The sequence below is a fragment of the Sciurus carolinensis genome, chromosome 18 (assembly GCF_902686445.1).
Source record: "Sciurus carolinensis chromosome 18, mSciCar1.2, whole genome shotgun sequence".
Classification (NCBI taxonomy): Eukaryota; Metazoa; Chordata; class Mammalia; order Rodentia; family Sciuridae; genus Sciurus; species Sciurus carolinensis.
In genome coordinates, this window is record NC_062230.1 from 30943645 (window position 1) to 30957811 (window position 14167).

General features: G+C 40.4%; 1 protein-coding gene across 1 annotated transcript in view; it reads right to left on the reverse strand.

Annotated features, from left to right (window-relative positions):
* Window positions 1-10714: 10714 nt before the first annotated feature.
* The window catches only part of LOC124969951 (zinc finger protein 638-like), a 31430-nt gene continuing 27977 nt past the window's right edge, over window positions 10715-14167 (reverse strand). Inside the window, 6 exon segments of the mRNA XM_047532953.1 lie at window positions 10715-10836; window positions 10900-11369; window positions 11371-11458; window positions 11461-11592; window positions 11595-11886; window positions 11888-12951. Of these exon segments, the coding sequence (XP_047388909.1) occupies window positions 10715-10836; window positions 10900-11369; window positions 11371-11458; window positions 11461-11592; window positions 11595-11886; window positions 11888-12951 (2168 nt within the window).

Here is a 14167-nt window from a genome sequence, read left to right on the forward strand (position 1 = left end):
ATCATCTCTTCACTGTTGGATGTTTTGGTTGTTTTTAATATGGTGATGTTATAAATAATGTAGTCATGAAATTCTCCATCAGCATCTTTGTCTGGATCTCTGAATATTTTATCAGAATGAATTCCTAGGAGCGAGATGACTGGCAACACACAGGGGAATTTTTCTCTTTTAAATGCCTGGAGTCTTGAGGAGATGGGAGGGAAGTGGGGGAAACTTCATGTGACGGGACATAACTTGCTTAAACAGTCATTAACAGATGACTGGCTCTCCCGGTCTCAAGCCCACGATTTTGGCATTACCACACACTTGGTGGCCACTCCTCAGATTGCAATCAACATACTTTGTAGGAAGCACAGGGTGTCTTGCATTACATGTTGGGCAATTTTCCTAGGAAAACCCAATTGAACAAGGTGAAAGACAGATCGGTTTTCAAGATGGCGGACTAGAGGGCGGCTGCATTTCATGTTGCTCCAGGACTCAGGATTCAAAAGAGGAGATAGTGAGTGACTTGGGACCAACTCAAAGCCGCCGGGTGAGTCTCTCCTGTTGGGGAGGCGTCCCGGATGGGGCGGTAGTCCCGGAATGCAGGGAACTTTGTGAAGTAGAGTTGCTCGGCGAGACACCCCTCCCCCCGCTGGAGCGGTAAACACGGACCACTGGGAACTTTGCAGAGGATGCTGCTCAGCACAGCGCTTGGTTTCAGAGTAAAACGCCGGGCTTCGGCGGCTGCCCAGAGGACGGCCTGCATAGGCAGGCGATTAGGTACAGAACAGGGTCCCAGGTCCTAGGTGGCTTTTCGGTGGAAGAGCTGCAGAGTCAAGCTGAGGGGCGGAGGGAAGGTTCCAGGACTGCGGGCAGATTCTCTGAGGAGAGGCAGCCTAAGGAGACTCGTCTGCAAAGGGTGAGGCTCCCAGGCCCAGGAGGTAGGTCTGGGCCCCTGGGAACGTTGCCTGGGAAGGCTGCCCTGCCTAGGCGGCAAGATACCCTTCTCCCCACTGGAGCAGTGAACACGGACAGCGGGGAACTTTGCAGAGGAGGCCGTGCAGCACAACGCTTGGTTTCGGAACAACCTTCCGGGGCTCCGGCGGCTGCCAGAGGAAGAGCTGGGCGGCGAGCTGTTTGGACTCAGAGCAACCTCCTGAACAACGGTGGGGGGGGGCTTTCCTGAGGAGGTGGAGGTGCGCAGTGAGTTGCTTGGTCTCCAAGCGCCCACACAGAACACCGGGTGACTGCCTAGAGGAAGAGGCGAGCGGCGGGTCACTGGGGCTCGGAGCATATGTACGAGGCTCCAGGTGGCTGCTCAGAGGAGGGGTCGCATAGCCAGGCGATTAGGTGCAAAGCACGGTCCAGAGACCTAGGCGCCTTTTGGTGAAAGAGCTACACAGAGACAAGCTGAGGGGCGGAGCGAAGGTTCCAGGACTTCGGGCAGCTTCTCTGAGGAGGGGCAACCTAAGGAGACTCGTCTGCAAAGGGTGAGGCTCCCAGGCCCAGGAGGTAGGTCGGGGCCCCTGGGAACGTTGCCTGGGAAGGCTGCCCTGCCCAGGCGGTAGTTGTGGACTGAGGGGAACCTCTAGGAGGGGAACGTACCAGTGAGACCTCCCCACCGAGTGAGTCTTCCCCACCGGGTGAGGTTTTCCCACAAGGACGGTAAAACCAGAGACACAGGCACAAACAGGCCTTGCCTCAGCCCGCAGTCTAGTTCCCCTTTGGATGACCATTGGTCAACAAGTGGAGGCACCTCTGCCCACTAGCAGGGAATATACCCCACCTGAGGGTCCCCAACCCTAGAGAGGCAGCTTCCTTGTGGAGCAACGCATTATCAACTTCCTCCAAGACTTCAGGCTACTGAAGGATAAGAGGGGATACACTAGCAATCTTCAGGGACATTATAAGTCAATAGAGGAAATCTGCAACATCTCAGCAGTCCACTGATACCTGAACGACATGAGAAGACAAGGGAAGAAAATGCCTCAAACAAATCTGGATGGTACATCAATAAAATCCAATGACAGCATGGCAGAAGAAATGTCACAAAGGGAGTTCAGAATGTACATAATTAACATGATAAGGGAAGCAAACGATGAAATGAAAGAGCAAATGCAGGCATTGAATGAACGCACCAATTGACAGTTAAAAGAGCAAATACAGGAAGCAAAAGACCATTTCAATAAAGAGTTAGAGATATTGAAAAAAAAACCAAACAGAAATCCTTGAAATGAAGGAAACAATAAACCAAATTAAGAACTCCATAGAAAGCACAACCAATAGGATAGAACACCTGGAAGTCAGAACCTCAGATATTGAAGACAAAATATTTAACCTCGAAAACAAAGTCGAACAAACAGAGAAGATGGTAAGAAATCATGAACAGAATCTCCAAGAACTATGGGATATCATGAAAAGGCCAAATTTGAGAATTATTGGGATTGAAGAAGGCTTAGAGAAACAAACCAAAGGAATGAACAATCTATTCAATGAAATAATTTCAGAAAATTTCCCAAATCTGAAGAATGAAATGGAAAATCAAGTTCAAGAGGCTTATAGGACTCCAAATACACAAAATTACAACAGACCAACACCAAGGCACATTATAATGAAAATACCTAACATACAAAATAAAGACAGAATCTTAAAGGCTGTGAGAGAAAAGAACCAAATTATATTCAGGGGGAAACCACGGATATCAGCAGATTTTTCAATCCAGACCTTAAAAGCTAGAAGGGCCTGGAATAACATTTTTCAAGCCCTAAAAGAAAATGGATGCCAACCAAGAATCTTATACCCAGCAAAACTTACCTTCAGATTTGACGATGAAATAAAATCATTCCATGATAAACAAAAGCTAAAAGAATATACAAAAAGAAAGCCAGCATTACAGAACATTCTCAGCAAAATATTCCATGAGGAAGAGATGAAAAACAAAGAAGCAAATCAGCAAAGGGAGGAGCTATCCTAAAGGAACTCTCAAATAAAGAGGAACCAAGTCGTGTCAAAAATAAACAAATAAATGAATAAAATGAGTCAAATGACCGGGAATACAAATCATATCTCAATAATGACCCTGAATATTAATGGCTTGAATTCATCAATCAAAAGACATAGACTGGCAGATTGGATAAAAAAGAAAGATCCAATAATATGTTGCCTGCAAGAGACTCATCTCATAGAAAGAGATACCCATAGACTAAAGGTGAAAGGATGGGAAAAAACATATCATGCACATGGACCCAGCAAAAAAGCTGGGGTATCCATCCTCATTTCAGATAATGTGGACTTCAAGCCAAAGTTAGTCAGAAGGGATAAAGAAGGACATTTCATACTGCTTAAGGGAACCATAAATCAGCAAGACATAACAATCATAAATATCTATGCCCCAAACAGTGGCTCACCCATGTATGTCAAACAAATCCTTCTCAATCTCAGAAACCAAATAGACCATAATACAATAATACTAGGTGATTTTAACACACCTCTCTCACCACTGGACAGATCTTCCAAACAAAAATTGAACAAAGAAGCCATAGAACTCAATAACATAATCAATAATTTAGACTTAACAGACTTTTATAGAATATACCATCCAACGAAGAGTGAATACACTTTCTTCTCAGCAGCACATGGATCTTTCTCTAAAATAGACCATATATTATGCCACAAAGCTAACGTTAGCAAATACAAGAAGATAGAGACACTTCCTTGTATTCTATCAGATCATAATGGATTGAAATTAGAAATAAATGAAAGAGTAAAAAACAGAAATTACTCCAACACCTGGAGATTAAACAATATGCTATTATATGATGAATGGATAACAGAAGATATTAGGAAGGAAATTAAAAAATTCTTAGAGGTAAATGAGAACAAAGAAACATCATATCAAAATCTCTGGGACACTATGAAAGCAGTACTTAGAGGAAAATTTATTTCATGGAGCGCATTCAATAAAAGAAGTAAAACTCAACAAATAAACGACCTAACACTACAGCTCAAAGCCCTAGAAAAAGAAGAACAGACCAACATCAAAAGTAGTAGAAGACAGGAAATAGTTAAACTCAGAGCTGAAATCAACGAAATTGAAACAAAAGAAACAATACAAAAAATTGACAAAATAAATAGTTGGTTCTTCGAAAAAATAAACAAAATTGATAAACTTTAGCCACACTAACAAAGAGAAGACGAGAGAAAACCCAAATCACCAAAATTCAGAATGAACAAGGAAATATCACAACAGACATGATTGAAATACAAAACATAATTAGAAGCTATTTTGAAAATCTATAGTCCAACAAAATAGAAAATTTCGAAGATATCAACAAGTTTCTAGAGACATATGAATTGCCTAAACTAAACGAGGAGGACATACACAATTTAAATAGACCAATTTCAAGTAATGAAATAGAAGAAGTCATCAAAAGCCTACCAACAAAGAAAAGTCCAGGACCTGATGGGTTCTCAGCCGAGTTCTACAAAACCTTTAAAGAAGAGCTCATTCCAATACTTTTCAAAGTATTCCATGAAATAGAAGAGGAGGGAACTCTCCCAAACTCATTCTATGAAGCCAATATCACCCTGATACCTAAACTAGACAGAGACACATTGAGGAAAGAAAATTTTAGACCAATATCCTTAATGAACATCGACGCAAAAATTCTTAACAAAATTTTAGCAAATCGCATACAAAAACATATTAAAAAGATAGTGCACCATGATCAAGTGAGTTTCATCCCAGGGATGCAAGGTTGGTTCAACATCAGGAAATCAATAAATGTAATTCACCATATCAACAGACTTAAAGTCAAGAATCACATGATTATTTCAATAGATGCAGAAAAAGCATTTGATAAAATACAGCACCCCTTCATGCTCAAAACACTAGAAAAAATAGGGATAGTGGGAATGTTCCTTAACATTGTAAAGGCCATCTACGCTAAGCCCATGGCTAATAGCATTCTAAATGGTGAAAAACTGAAAGCATTCCCCCTAGAAACTGGAACAAGGCAGGGATGCCCTCTTTCACCACTCCTATTCAATATTGTCCTTGAAACTCTAGCCAGAGCAATTAGACAGACCAAAGAAATTAAAGGGATACGAATAGGAAAAGAAGAACTCAAACTATCCCTATTTGCTGATGATATGATGGTATACTTAGAGGAACCAGGAAATTCCACCAGAAAACTCTTAGAACTCATAAGTGAATTTAGTAAAGTAGCGGGATATAAGATCAATGCTCATAAATATAATGCATTTTTATACATAAGTGACGAATCTTCAGAAAGAGAAGTTAGGAAAACTACCCCATTCACAATAGCTTCGAAAAAAATAAAATACTTGGGAATCAATCTCACAAAAGAGGTGAAAGACCTCTACAATGAGAACTACAGAACACTAAAGAAAGAAATTAAAGAAAACCTTAGAACATGGAAAGATCTCCCATGTTCTTGGATAGGCAGAATTAATATTGTCAAAACAGCCATACTACCAAAAGTGCTATACAGATTCAATGCAATTCCAATTAAAATCCCAACGACGTACCTTACAGAAATAGAGCAAGCAATCATGAAATTCATCTGGAAGAATAAGAAACCCAGAATAGCTAAAGCAATCCTTCGCAGGAAAAATGAAGCAGGGGGTATTGCAATACCAGACTTCAACTCTACTACAAAGCAATAGTAACAAAAACGGCATGGTATTGGTACCAAAATAGACAGGTAGATCAATGGTACAGAATAGAGGACATGGATACAAACCCAAATAAATACAATTTTCTCATACTAGACAAAGGGGCCAAAAATATGCAATGGAGAAAAGATAACCTCTTCAACAAATGGTGCTGGGAAAATTGGAAATCCATATGCAACAGAATGAAACTAAACCCATATCTCTCACCGTGCATGAAACTAAACTCAAAATGGATTAAGGACCTCAGAATCAGACCAGAGACCCTGCATCTTATAGAAGAAAAAGTAGGTCCAGATCTTCAACATGTCGGCTTAGGACCAGACTTCCTCAACAGGACTCCCATAGCACAAGAAATAAAAGCAAGAATCAACAACTGGGATAGATTCAAACTAAAAAGCTTTCTCTCAGCAAAGGAAACTATCAGCAATGCGAAGAAAGAGCCTACAGAGTGGGAGAAAATCTTTGTCAATCATACTTCAGATAGAGCACTAATCTCCAGAATCTATAAAGAACTCAAAAAACTCAACACCAAGACTACAAATAACTCAATCGACAAATGGTCTAAGGAAATGAATAGACACTTCACAGAAGAAGACCTACAAGCAATCAACAAACATATGGAAAAATGTTCAACATCTCTAGTAATAAGAGAAATGCAAATCAAAACCACCCTAAGATTCCATCTCACCCAAATTAGAATGGCAGTTATCAAGAATACAAGCAACAACAGGTGTTGGCGAGGATGTGGGGAAAAAGGTACGCTCATACATTGCTGGTGGGGTTGCAAATTAGTGCAGCCACTCTGGAAGGCAGTATGGAGATTCCTTAGAAAACTTGGAATGAAACTACCATTTGACCTAGCTATCCCACTCCTTGGCCTATACCCAAAGGACTTACAATCAGCATACTACAGAGATACAGCCACATCAATGTTCATTGCTGCTCAATTCACCATAGCCAGATTGTGGAACCAACCTTGATGCCCTTCAGTTGATGAATGGATAAAGAAACTGTGGCATATATATACAATGGAATATTACTCAGCCATAAAGAATAATAAAATTATGGTTTTGCAGGCAAATGGATGAAATTGGAGAATATCATGCTAAATGAGATAAGCCAATCTCAAAAACCAAAGGAAGAATGATCTCGCTGATAAGTGGATGATGATACATAATGGGGCATGGGAGGGGTTAGTTTTAGTGTTAAAGTTAGGGTTAGGAAGGGGGCAAGAATGGGGGAAGGAAGGACTCTATAGAGGGAAAAGACGGATGGGAGGGGTGGGGAGAAGGGAAAAAATAACAGAATGAATCAAACAACATCACCCTATGTAAATTTATGATTACACAAATGGTATGACTTTACTCTATGTACAAACAGAGAAACAACATGTATCCCATTTGTTTACAATAAAAAAAAGGTGCATTTAAGAATGCAAATGTCCAAATTGGCACACACACACAAAAAAGGTGAAAGACAAAGAAGTAGAATCAATGTAAAAAATACAGAAGGTACCCCAAAGTATTGTGTGGACCTTAATTGTGTCTGAATTAAAAAACAACAACAACAACAACAACTGTTAAAATGTATTACATTTATAAGATACCTAGAAGTTTAAGTAGTGACTAACTTTTGGTAATATTAATATTGATAGTGATTTTGATAGTAATAAAGTAATTATTAATAGTATTAATATTGTTGACTGTGAAAGGTAAGTCCTTACATAAAAACATTGAAGAGGAAGTGATACTATGTCTGAGATTCTCTTCCAGGTAATTTGGGGGTGGGTGAGTGATGGGGCAGATTTGCCTTGAGTTAATGGTATTTGGGGTGGGGGCATAGGTACAGAGGAGCTTATTTATATCAGGGATCAGAAAACTGTGGTCCAGGGGCCAAATGCCACCAGTGCCTGTTTTCCTAGTTTGGTCAGAATGCCTCCACGTCCCCTTGTGCACTCCCTTCTCTGGTTGAGTTTGCTACAGTGGTTGAGTTGAGTTGCTGCAACTGAAACCTTGCGGTGTGTGCAGAGCCTGAAGTATTTACTACCTGGCTCTTTATAGGAAGAGTTTGTAGGAAGGTGACTCACATTATTCTACCTATTTCTGTTCATGTTCAAGATTATTCCTAAGACAATGTGTAAAACATAATTAACGTAACAAGATCTATACGGTTCCTTTAACTACCACCACAAAGTGCTGTTCACCTATTAGTAATATCTCAGGCACTTGAAATCACAGCTGAAATGTCTGTGGGGTTATTCTTTCATAACCATCTATTATTCTGTGTAGGTTGTAAGCACATGCTTGAGACAAGACTTGTGGGACCTGCCCCGGAGAGGGTCTCTGTCCTTTCCTTGTCCCTCATTTCCCAACCTCCTCTCCCTGGAGTTCCTGTTTATTCTTCCAGAGGTAATCACAATATAAATATAAAGTATCTTTTTCTCCTTCATAAAATGATAGCGTATTATTATGGATTTGCTTTTTGTCAGTTAATAATATATCAGATATTTTTCCACATTAGTTGTACATTCTTCTACACACACACACACACACACACACACACACACATACTTCATTCTCAGCTTATTGGGAGAATTATGGGGACACAGAGGTAATGGTCATGAAATGAGACTGAGCCCTGGAGGACTGTGTGCGTGTGTTGGGCAGTAGGAGATGGTGGGGCAGGGAGCTTTCAATGCCTGTTCCACAAACCACGGGTGGAAAGAATCCAACAAGTTGAAGTTTGCTGACTGTTTGAAGGTTTATTCTCCCCTCTGTCCTTTAAAACACCAAAGAAAGACAAGTATTTCAGTTGGAAATCTTGTTCGCTGTGTCATCAAACGATCTTCAGGACCTGAGTGCCTCTCGCCCCTCTCCAGCCTGCTCTGAGACCCAGTCCCCTCTCACCTGGTCACCAAGACGGTCTCCTCTGCTGGGAGTCTGGTTTCAGCCCTTGTGTTCCCTATAGTTATTCTTTTAAGTGAGATTCAGATCAGGTCCTCTCTCTACTCAGAACCCACAGTGGGTCATTTTACTGAGTATAGAAACCAAAAGTCTCACAGGACTTACAAAGCTCTGCCTGATACGCCCAATCCCTCTCTGTGGTCCTCTTCCCCTGTCTTTGCAGACACCTCAGTTAATACATCACTTACCAACAGAATAATGTGAAACATGAGGGCTTAGTTTGAAATCTGCCCTATGTAAACGAGCAACACAAGTCTAAAATAACGCCACGAGTACATTTATAACTAGAGCCCTTTGACAGGGAAAACCAACACTTAACTGGCAAATATCGCCACCATCATCATTTCTTCCCAGAGGATCTGTGTTGCTCAAGGGTAAAAATTTCCTGATTTCCTTTAGGCTCTTGTTATCATGAATATGTGAATTCTAAGCATGCTCTCAAATTTTAAAAAATTGTGACTTGCATACACTTTGGCATTATAAAATGGTATGTGGTCCAAAAGTGAATCATGGCTCGAAACTGTCAAGTTTGGGTGGAGAGTTTGGCTGGGGCTCTGGGATCCTGGGGAACAAACTTCTCCCATCTAGTCACTTCTCCTTCTTCCTGGTCTTTGATGAAAGATATCCCAGAAATGCTGTTCTGTGTCTGAAAGGAACAGAGAGAGGACAGGATTGATGTCTTGACTCACAGTCTTCCGCTCAGGGTCTGTGGACGTGTGGGCCCCTGGGACCCTCATAACTGCCACCTCATTGCTCCTCGGCCTCACCCCCGAGCCTCCCCTGGAGGAGAATCACTCCATCTGTCTTATGCTCATCAGCACTGTACCCAAGTCCTAGCTGCAGACTTGTCCTGCGGCTCTGCTCCAGGAAAACAGTGCAGTTTTGATTTCCCTTCTGCTACCTGAGAGGGTCATAGCCCAGGAGTGATTCTCAGCGGGATTTTCTGTTCTTTACAACTTATTATTTTCAGAGATGTTCCCAACTTTTAAATCCAAGATAAGAGAATAAGGGGCACTGAGTGTTCTTTTCTGGTGATCTTTCTTCTCAAATACCTCCCCCACAACTAATTATTAGAGTAATACGGACTCATTGTTCAAAGATTGGGAAATACGAACAAAAGTGTTAAAAAGAAAGTCCAAATCACCAATAATGCCACTACCAGAAATCACTGATAGCATCTGCGTTTGTTTTCTTTTCATATTATCTCAATGAGCATCCATGTACAAATGTTTATGTGAATATAGTCACATGTTTATGTTTACAAATGTATACTATAAACAGTTATAGTTTGCACATAGTCTTTCAACATTTTGCTATTAAAATTTAAGCATACAGATAATTGGAAGAATTAGATAATGGACACTCATGAATGACCATGTAGCTACTACCATTATGTGTTACTTGACTTGCTTTATCACGTATCTGGTCCTCCTTCTGTTCCCCCTTCCCTTGTCTCATCCATCTCTCTTTCTTTCTTTTTTTCTAGTCATCCATCCCTCTATTCACCTGTCCATCTCTTCATCCATCCATCCATCCATCCATCCTTCCATTTTTATAGTGCTTTTCAACATAATTTGCAGATAACAGTAAACATCAGCATTTCCCCCAAACACTTCTACATACATTTACCATTGCTTCTTCACTTAGCACAATAGGAAAAGTTTCCTATATTCTCAAATATTTTTCTTTCTTTCTTTTTTTAAAAATATACAGTGGGAACATTTTATTTATTTATTTATTTATTTATTTATTTATTTATTGCGGTACTGGGGATGGAACTCAGGGCCTTGTGCTTGCGAGGTGAGCACTCTACCAGCTGAGCTATCTCCCCAGCCCTGGAACATTTATTTTAACACTTCTAAAAGACATTTCTCCATGCTTGATGATTTGATATAAAAATCAAACCCATCATACTTGCCCCATCAGTCTCTCTACATCAAGGGAAATCAGAAATTTGTACAACATGAATATTTGCTTCTGAAACAAAAATTACAAATTAAGTGATAACAAAAATACACAAATCAACTGGACTCTAAAAAAATTTCTAATGAATTCTTTCCCCTTTCTCTCAATCACCTGGAGCTTCTTTCTTCAGCCTAATTTTGCTCCTTTTCCTTTCTTTGCTTGGCCATGAATTTCTCTGTATTTTGCTTATGACGTGTACTCTTGCAGTGATTTGTCATTGCTTTTTTACTTGAGTAGAAGAGGGAACAAATTGGACAGAAAAATCCAGCCTTCAGTACAAGAAAATCTAAATCTTCTAGGATATCAGGTGTCACTGATTTGCCTAAACAAGAGTCTTCAATCTTCTTGCGTTTTCCATCTGGTTCCGAATCCTTTAATCCAGATTCTTCATCGACTTCACTAATTTGGAAGGCCTCTTCACCCTTTGCTGATTCTATTGCAGCAGTTTTTTCTGAGGGTGGTGCTTTACCACCAATTCTAATTCTCTTCATTGGTGCTTCAGCTGCTAAGTGTCTTTCAATCATGGTTTTCAGATCTTCTGTAATATTCTCATTTACTGGACCCATTTGGGACAAGGCTTCAAGTTTTGTCTTCTTTGTGTCCATGGCTCTCTTCTTTCTATCTCCTCTTTTATCTAGAGGACCATCATTATTGCTTTGTGCTAATTCAACTTTTAAATCACTGTCTCCATCTTCCTCCTCTCCAACTTCATCAACAGTAACAAAATTAAGTTCTTCTTTAAGGTTGTTAAAATCAGCCAGAGTCTTCATTCTCTTCAGTTATTTCATCCAAAGTCACTAAATGCAAATCACTGCTGTCATCCTGTATTTCATCTATAGTGACTAAAGTAGAGGGTCTTCTGGCATCTGAGAAGAAATGAACCCAATGGAATCCCTTACAGCATTTCCTTCATCTCCTTTAGCATTTAAGGTGGCAAAAGTTATGTCTGCTGACTCATTTAAAGGCAGCTCTTCTACTTCTCCACAGTTACCAAGCATTCTTTTTTGAGAAGATCTTGTTCTTCTGCCACTGATAGAACAGTAACATCTTTCGGTTCACTGTGGGAAATGCAATCATCCTGGTCAATTAATTCATCTAATGTAAGAAGTGAATTTGAATTTTTTACCATTTCTTCCATATTTAGTTCTTCTTCATCAATTACTTCATCCACAGTGACTAGAGCTTGTGCAGCTGCATCTTCCTCTTCCCCAATCTCATCCAACGTTACAAAAGATAATTCTCCCTCAACACCACGAGAAGCAGAGGTTTTCCCTTTCTTTCTTTTTTTTTTTTTTCAAGTTAAGTTCAGAGGAAGGAGTATTTTTAAAAGCTTCTTTCCTTTTTCCCTTTAATGGATTCTGCTTGGCTTGAGAAGAATTCACTTCTCCTATAACCTCATCCACAGTAACAAATTCATCCAAGTTAACTGGAAATAATGGTTCCTCTTTACATTTGGAACTTCTACCAGCGGGGATTTTAAAATTCTTAGTGTTTTGCCCAGACAAAGCCTTATTGTTGCTGTCATCGCGTTTCATGATGGAAGGTCTAGCCTCTGTTTCCTGAGACTGTTTGGTTATTTCCTTGTAATCCAGTTTAGAATCCTTGCCTTGCAGGGCTGAGATCTTTCCACGGCCTCCTCTGGTAACACCACTCTGAGTGGGTTTGAGTTTACTTCTGCTTTCTGCCAAGCCTGTCCTGGTACTTTTAAGTAGACCAAGTTCCTTGGTTGAAAGTTTCTTTTCAGTATTTACTTGATCTCTGAGCACAGATTTTAGAAAACTTTTCTGATTTTCAGTTTTTGACGCTGTAGTTTTTGCCTTAGGAGAAGAGACCATAGCAGCCTTGGTGTTTGATTTACTGCTAGATACATTTGATACAGCCAGCATACTAGTTTTACCAGTTTCATCAGGCTCATTGGTCTGACCCACTCCTTTATTTGGGCAGGCCTTGATTACAGTGTTCTCTGCAGGCTTTTCTTTCATTGCTACCTTAATCTTCTCCAATTTTTCTGCAACCATCTTAGCTTCATTCTTTTCATCCTTCTCTGTTCCTATCTGTAGATCCATTCTGGCTTCCTTGGTATTAATTTCATTCTCCTCCTTTTCATCCATGTTGCTTTTTTCTGAAATATCCTTTTTGCTCACTATCTTCTCATCCCCAGTGCAAATTCCTGATTCTACAGTCATAACACAAGCTGATGACACTATTTCTGAAACACTTTGTTTGTCCTCTTCAACTACGGCTTCTACCACAGACTGTGTGATTCCAGAAAAGAAATCTTCTGCTTCAGACAGAGAATCTTCTAGAATTCCTTTGATATTCCTTTCTTCTATAAGTACACTATCTGATCAAATATTTTTCAAAACCACTTAGAAACTAAACACATGGTATTCTACTGCAGAGATGTATCATAATTTATTCTTTTGATTATTTTGTTTCTTTATTTTCCCCATTAATAAATTATGCTGGAGTGAACACCTTTGAACATGAACCTTTGACTGCACATGTGATTATTTCATTAAAGTAGAATACTAAGAAGAATACTATTGGGTGAAGTACTATGGACATTTAAGAGTGGTTGAAGCACAATTTATGGTTTTCTTTTGAGATGGGAGCTTACTGCATACAACCTTTCAAAATTCTTTTTTTTTTTTTGAATCCAGAAGGATGGTATCTAGGTCCTAATTGTGATGGGAGAAAGGGGTGGTGGGAAGGGGGATATAGCATGAGATTCCAGAATTCTCTAGCCAGGTTGTAGTTGTGGTGGATAAAATGTCTCCATTGCAGGTCTCTTCATTTACTTCCTTCTGCAATAAATAAGGTTAGAGCCAGGGTGATTAGAGTCTGCCTGGGAGGGGCCTGCCACTGAGTAGGTGCTGGGTGCTCAGTCCCTTTGTCAACTGAGAGTCCCTTCCACCAGAAGGTTAGCATATCTGGGAATGGCCATCCCAACTCCCAGAAACTGCATTAAGCTCTAAACAAACTTTTAATTTTTAGTGTTAAGAACTAAAAATTCAGTAGGCATAATGCTGAGGGTAGTGGGGTTCCAGGAGGCAATGACAACATTCTTAAGGAGCATAAAAGAGAGGGGGACAATTAGCGTTCTGCATAGGAGCGTGTTCTGCATGTAAGACTGTGCTTTTTGGACCAATGTAGACAGAAATCAAGGGGATATAGGAAAGTTTAAGAAAACATTGTTGGAGGTCAGGAGAACTCCAGAAGTTTGTGTTCAAGAAAAAAATGTGTGTGTGCTGGGCTGGGGATATAGCTCAGTTGATAGAGTGCTATGCCTGGTATGCATAAGGCCCTGGGTTCAAATCCCAGCACCACAAAAACAAACAAACAAAAAGAGTGTGTGTGTGTGTGTGTGTGTGTGTGTGTGTGTGTGTGTGTGTGAGTGTGTATATGCCACTGTGAGGGAAGAGTCTGGAAAAGTAAAACTGAAGCCCGGGGATGAAGAGCCAGACCCACAGATTTAGATTTTAAGGCTCAGGCCAGTATCGAGTACTCATGCCCTACACAGGCCCGGTAGCTGTGTCAGTGAATGAGGCTGCCCAGGC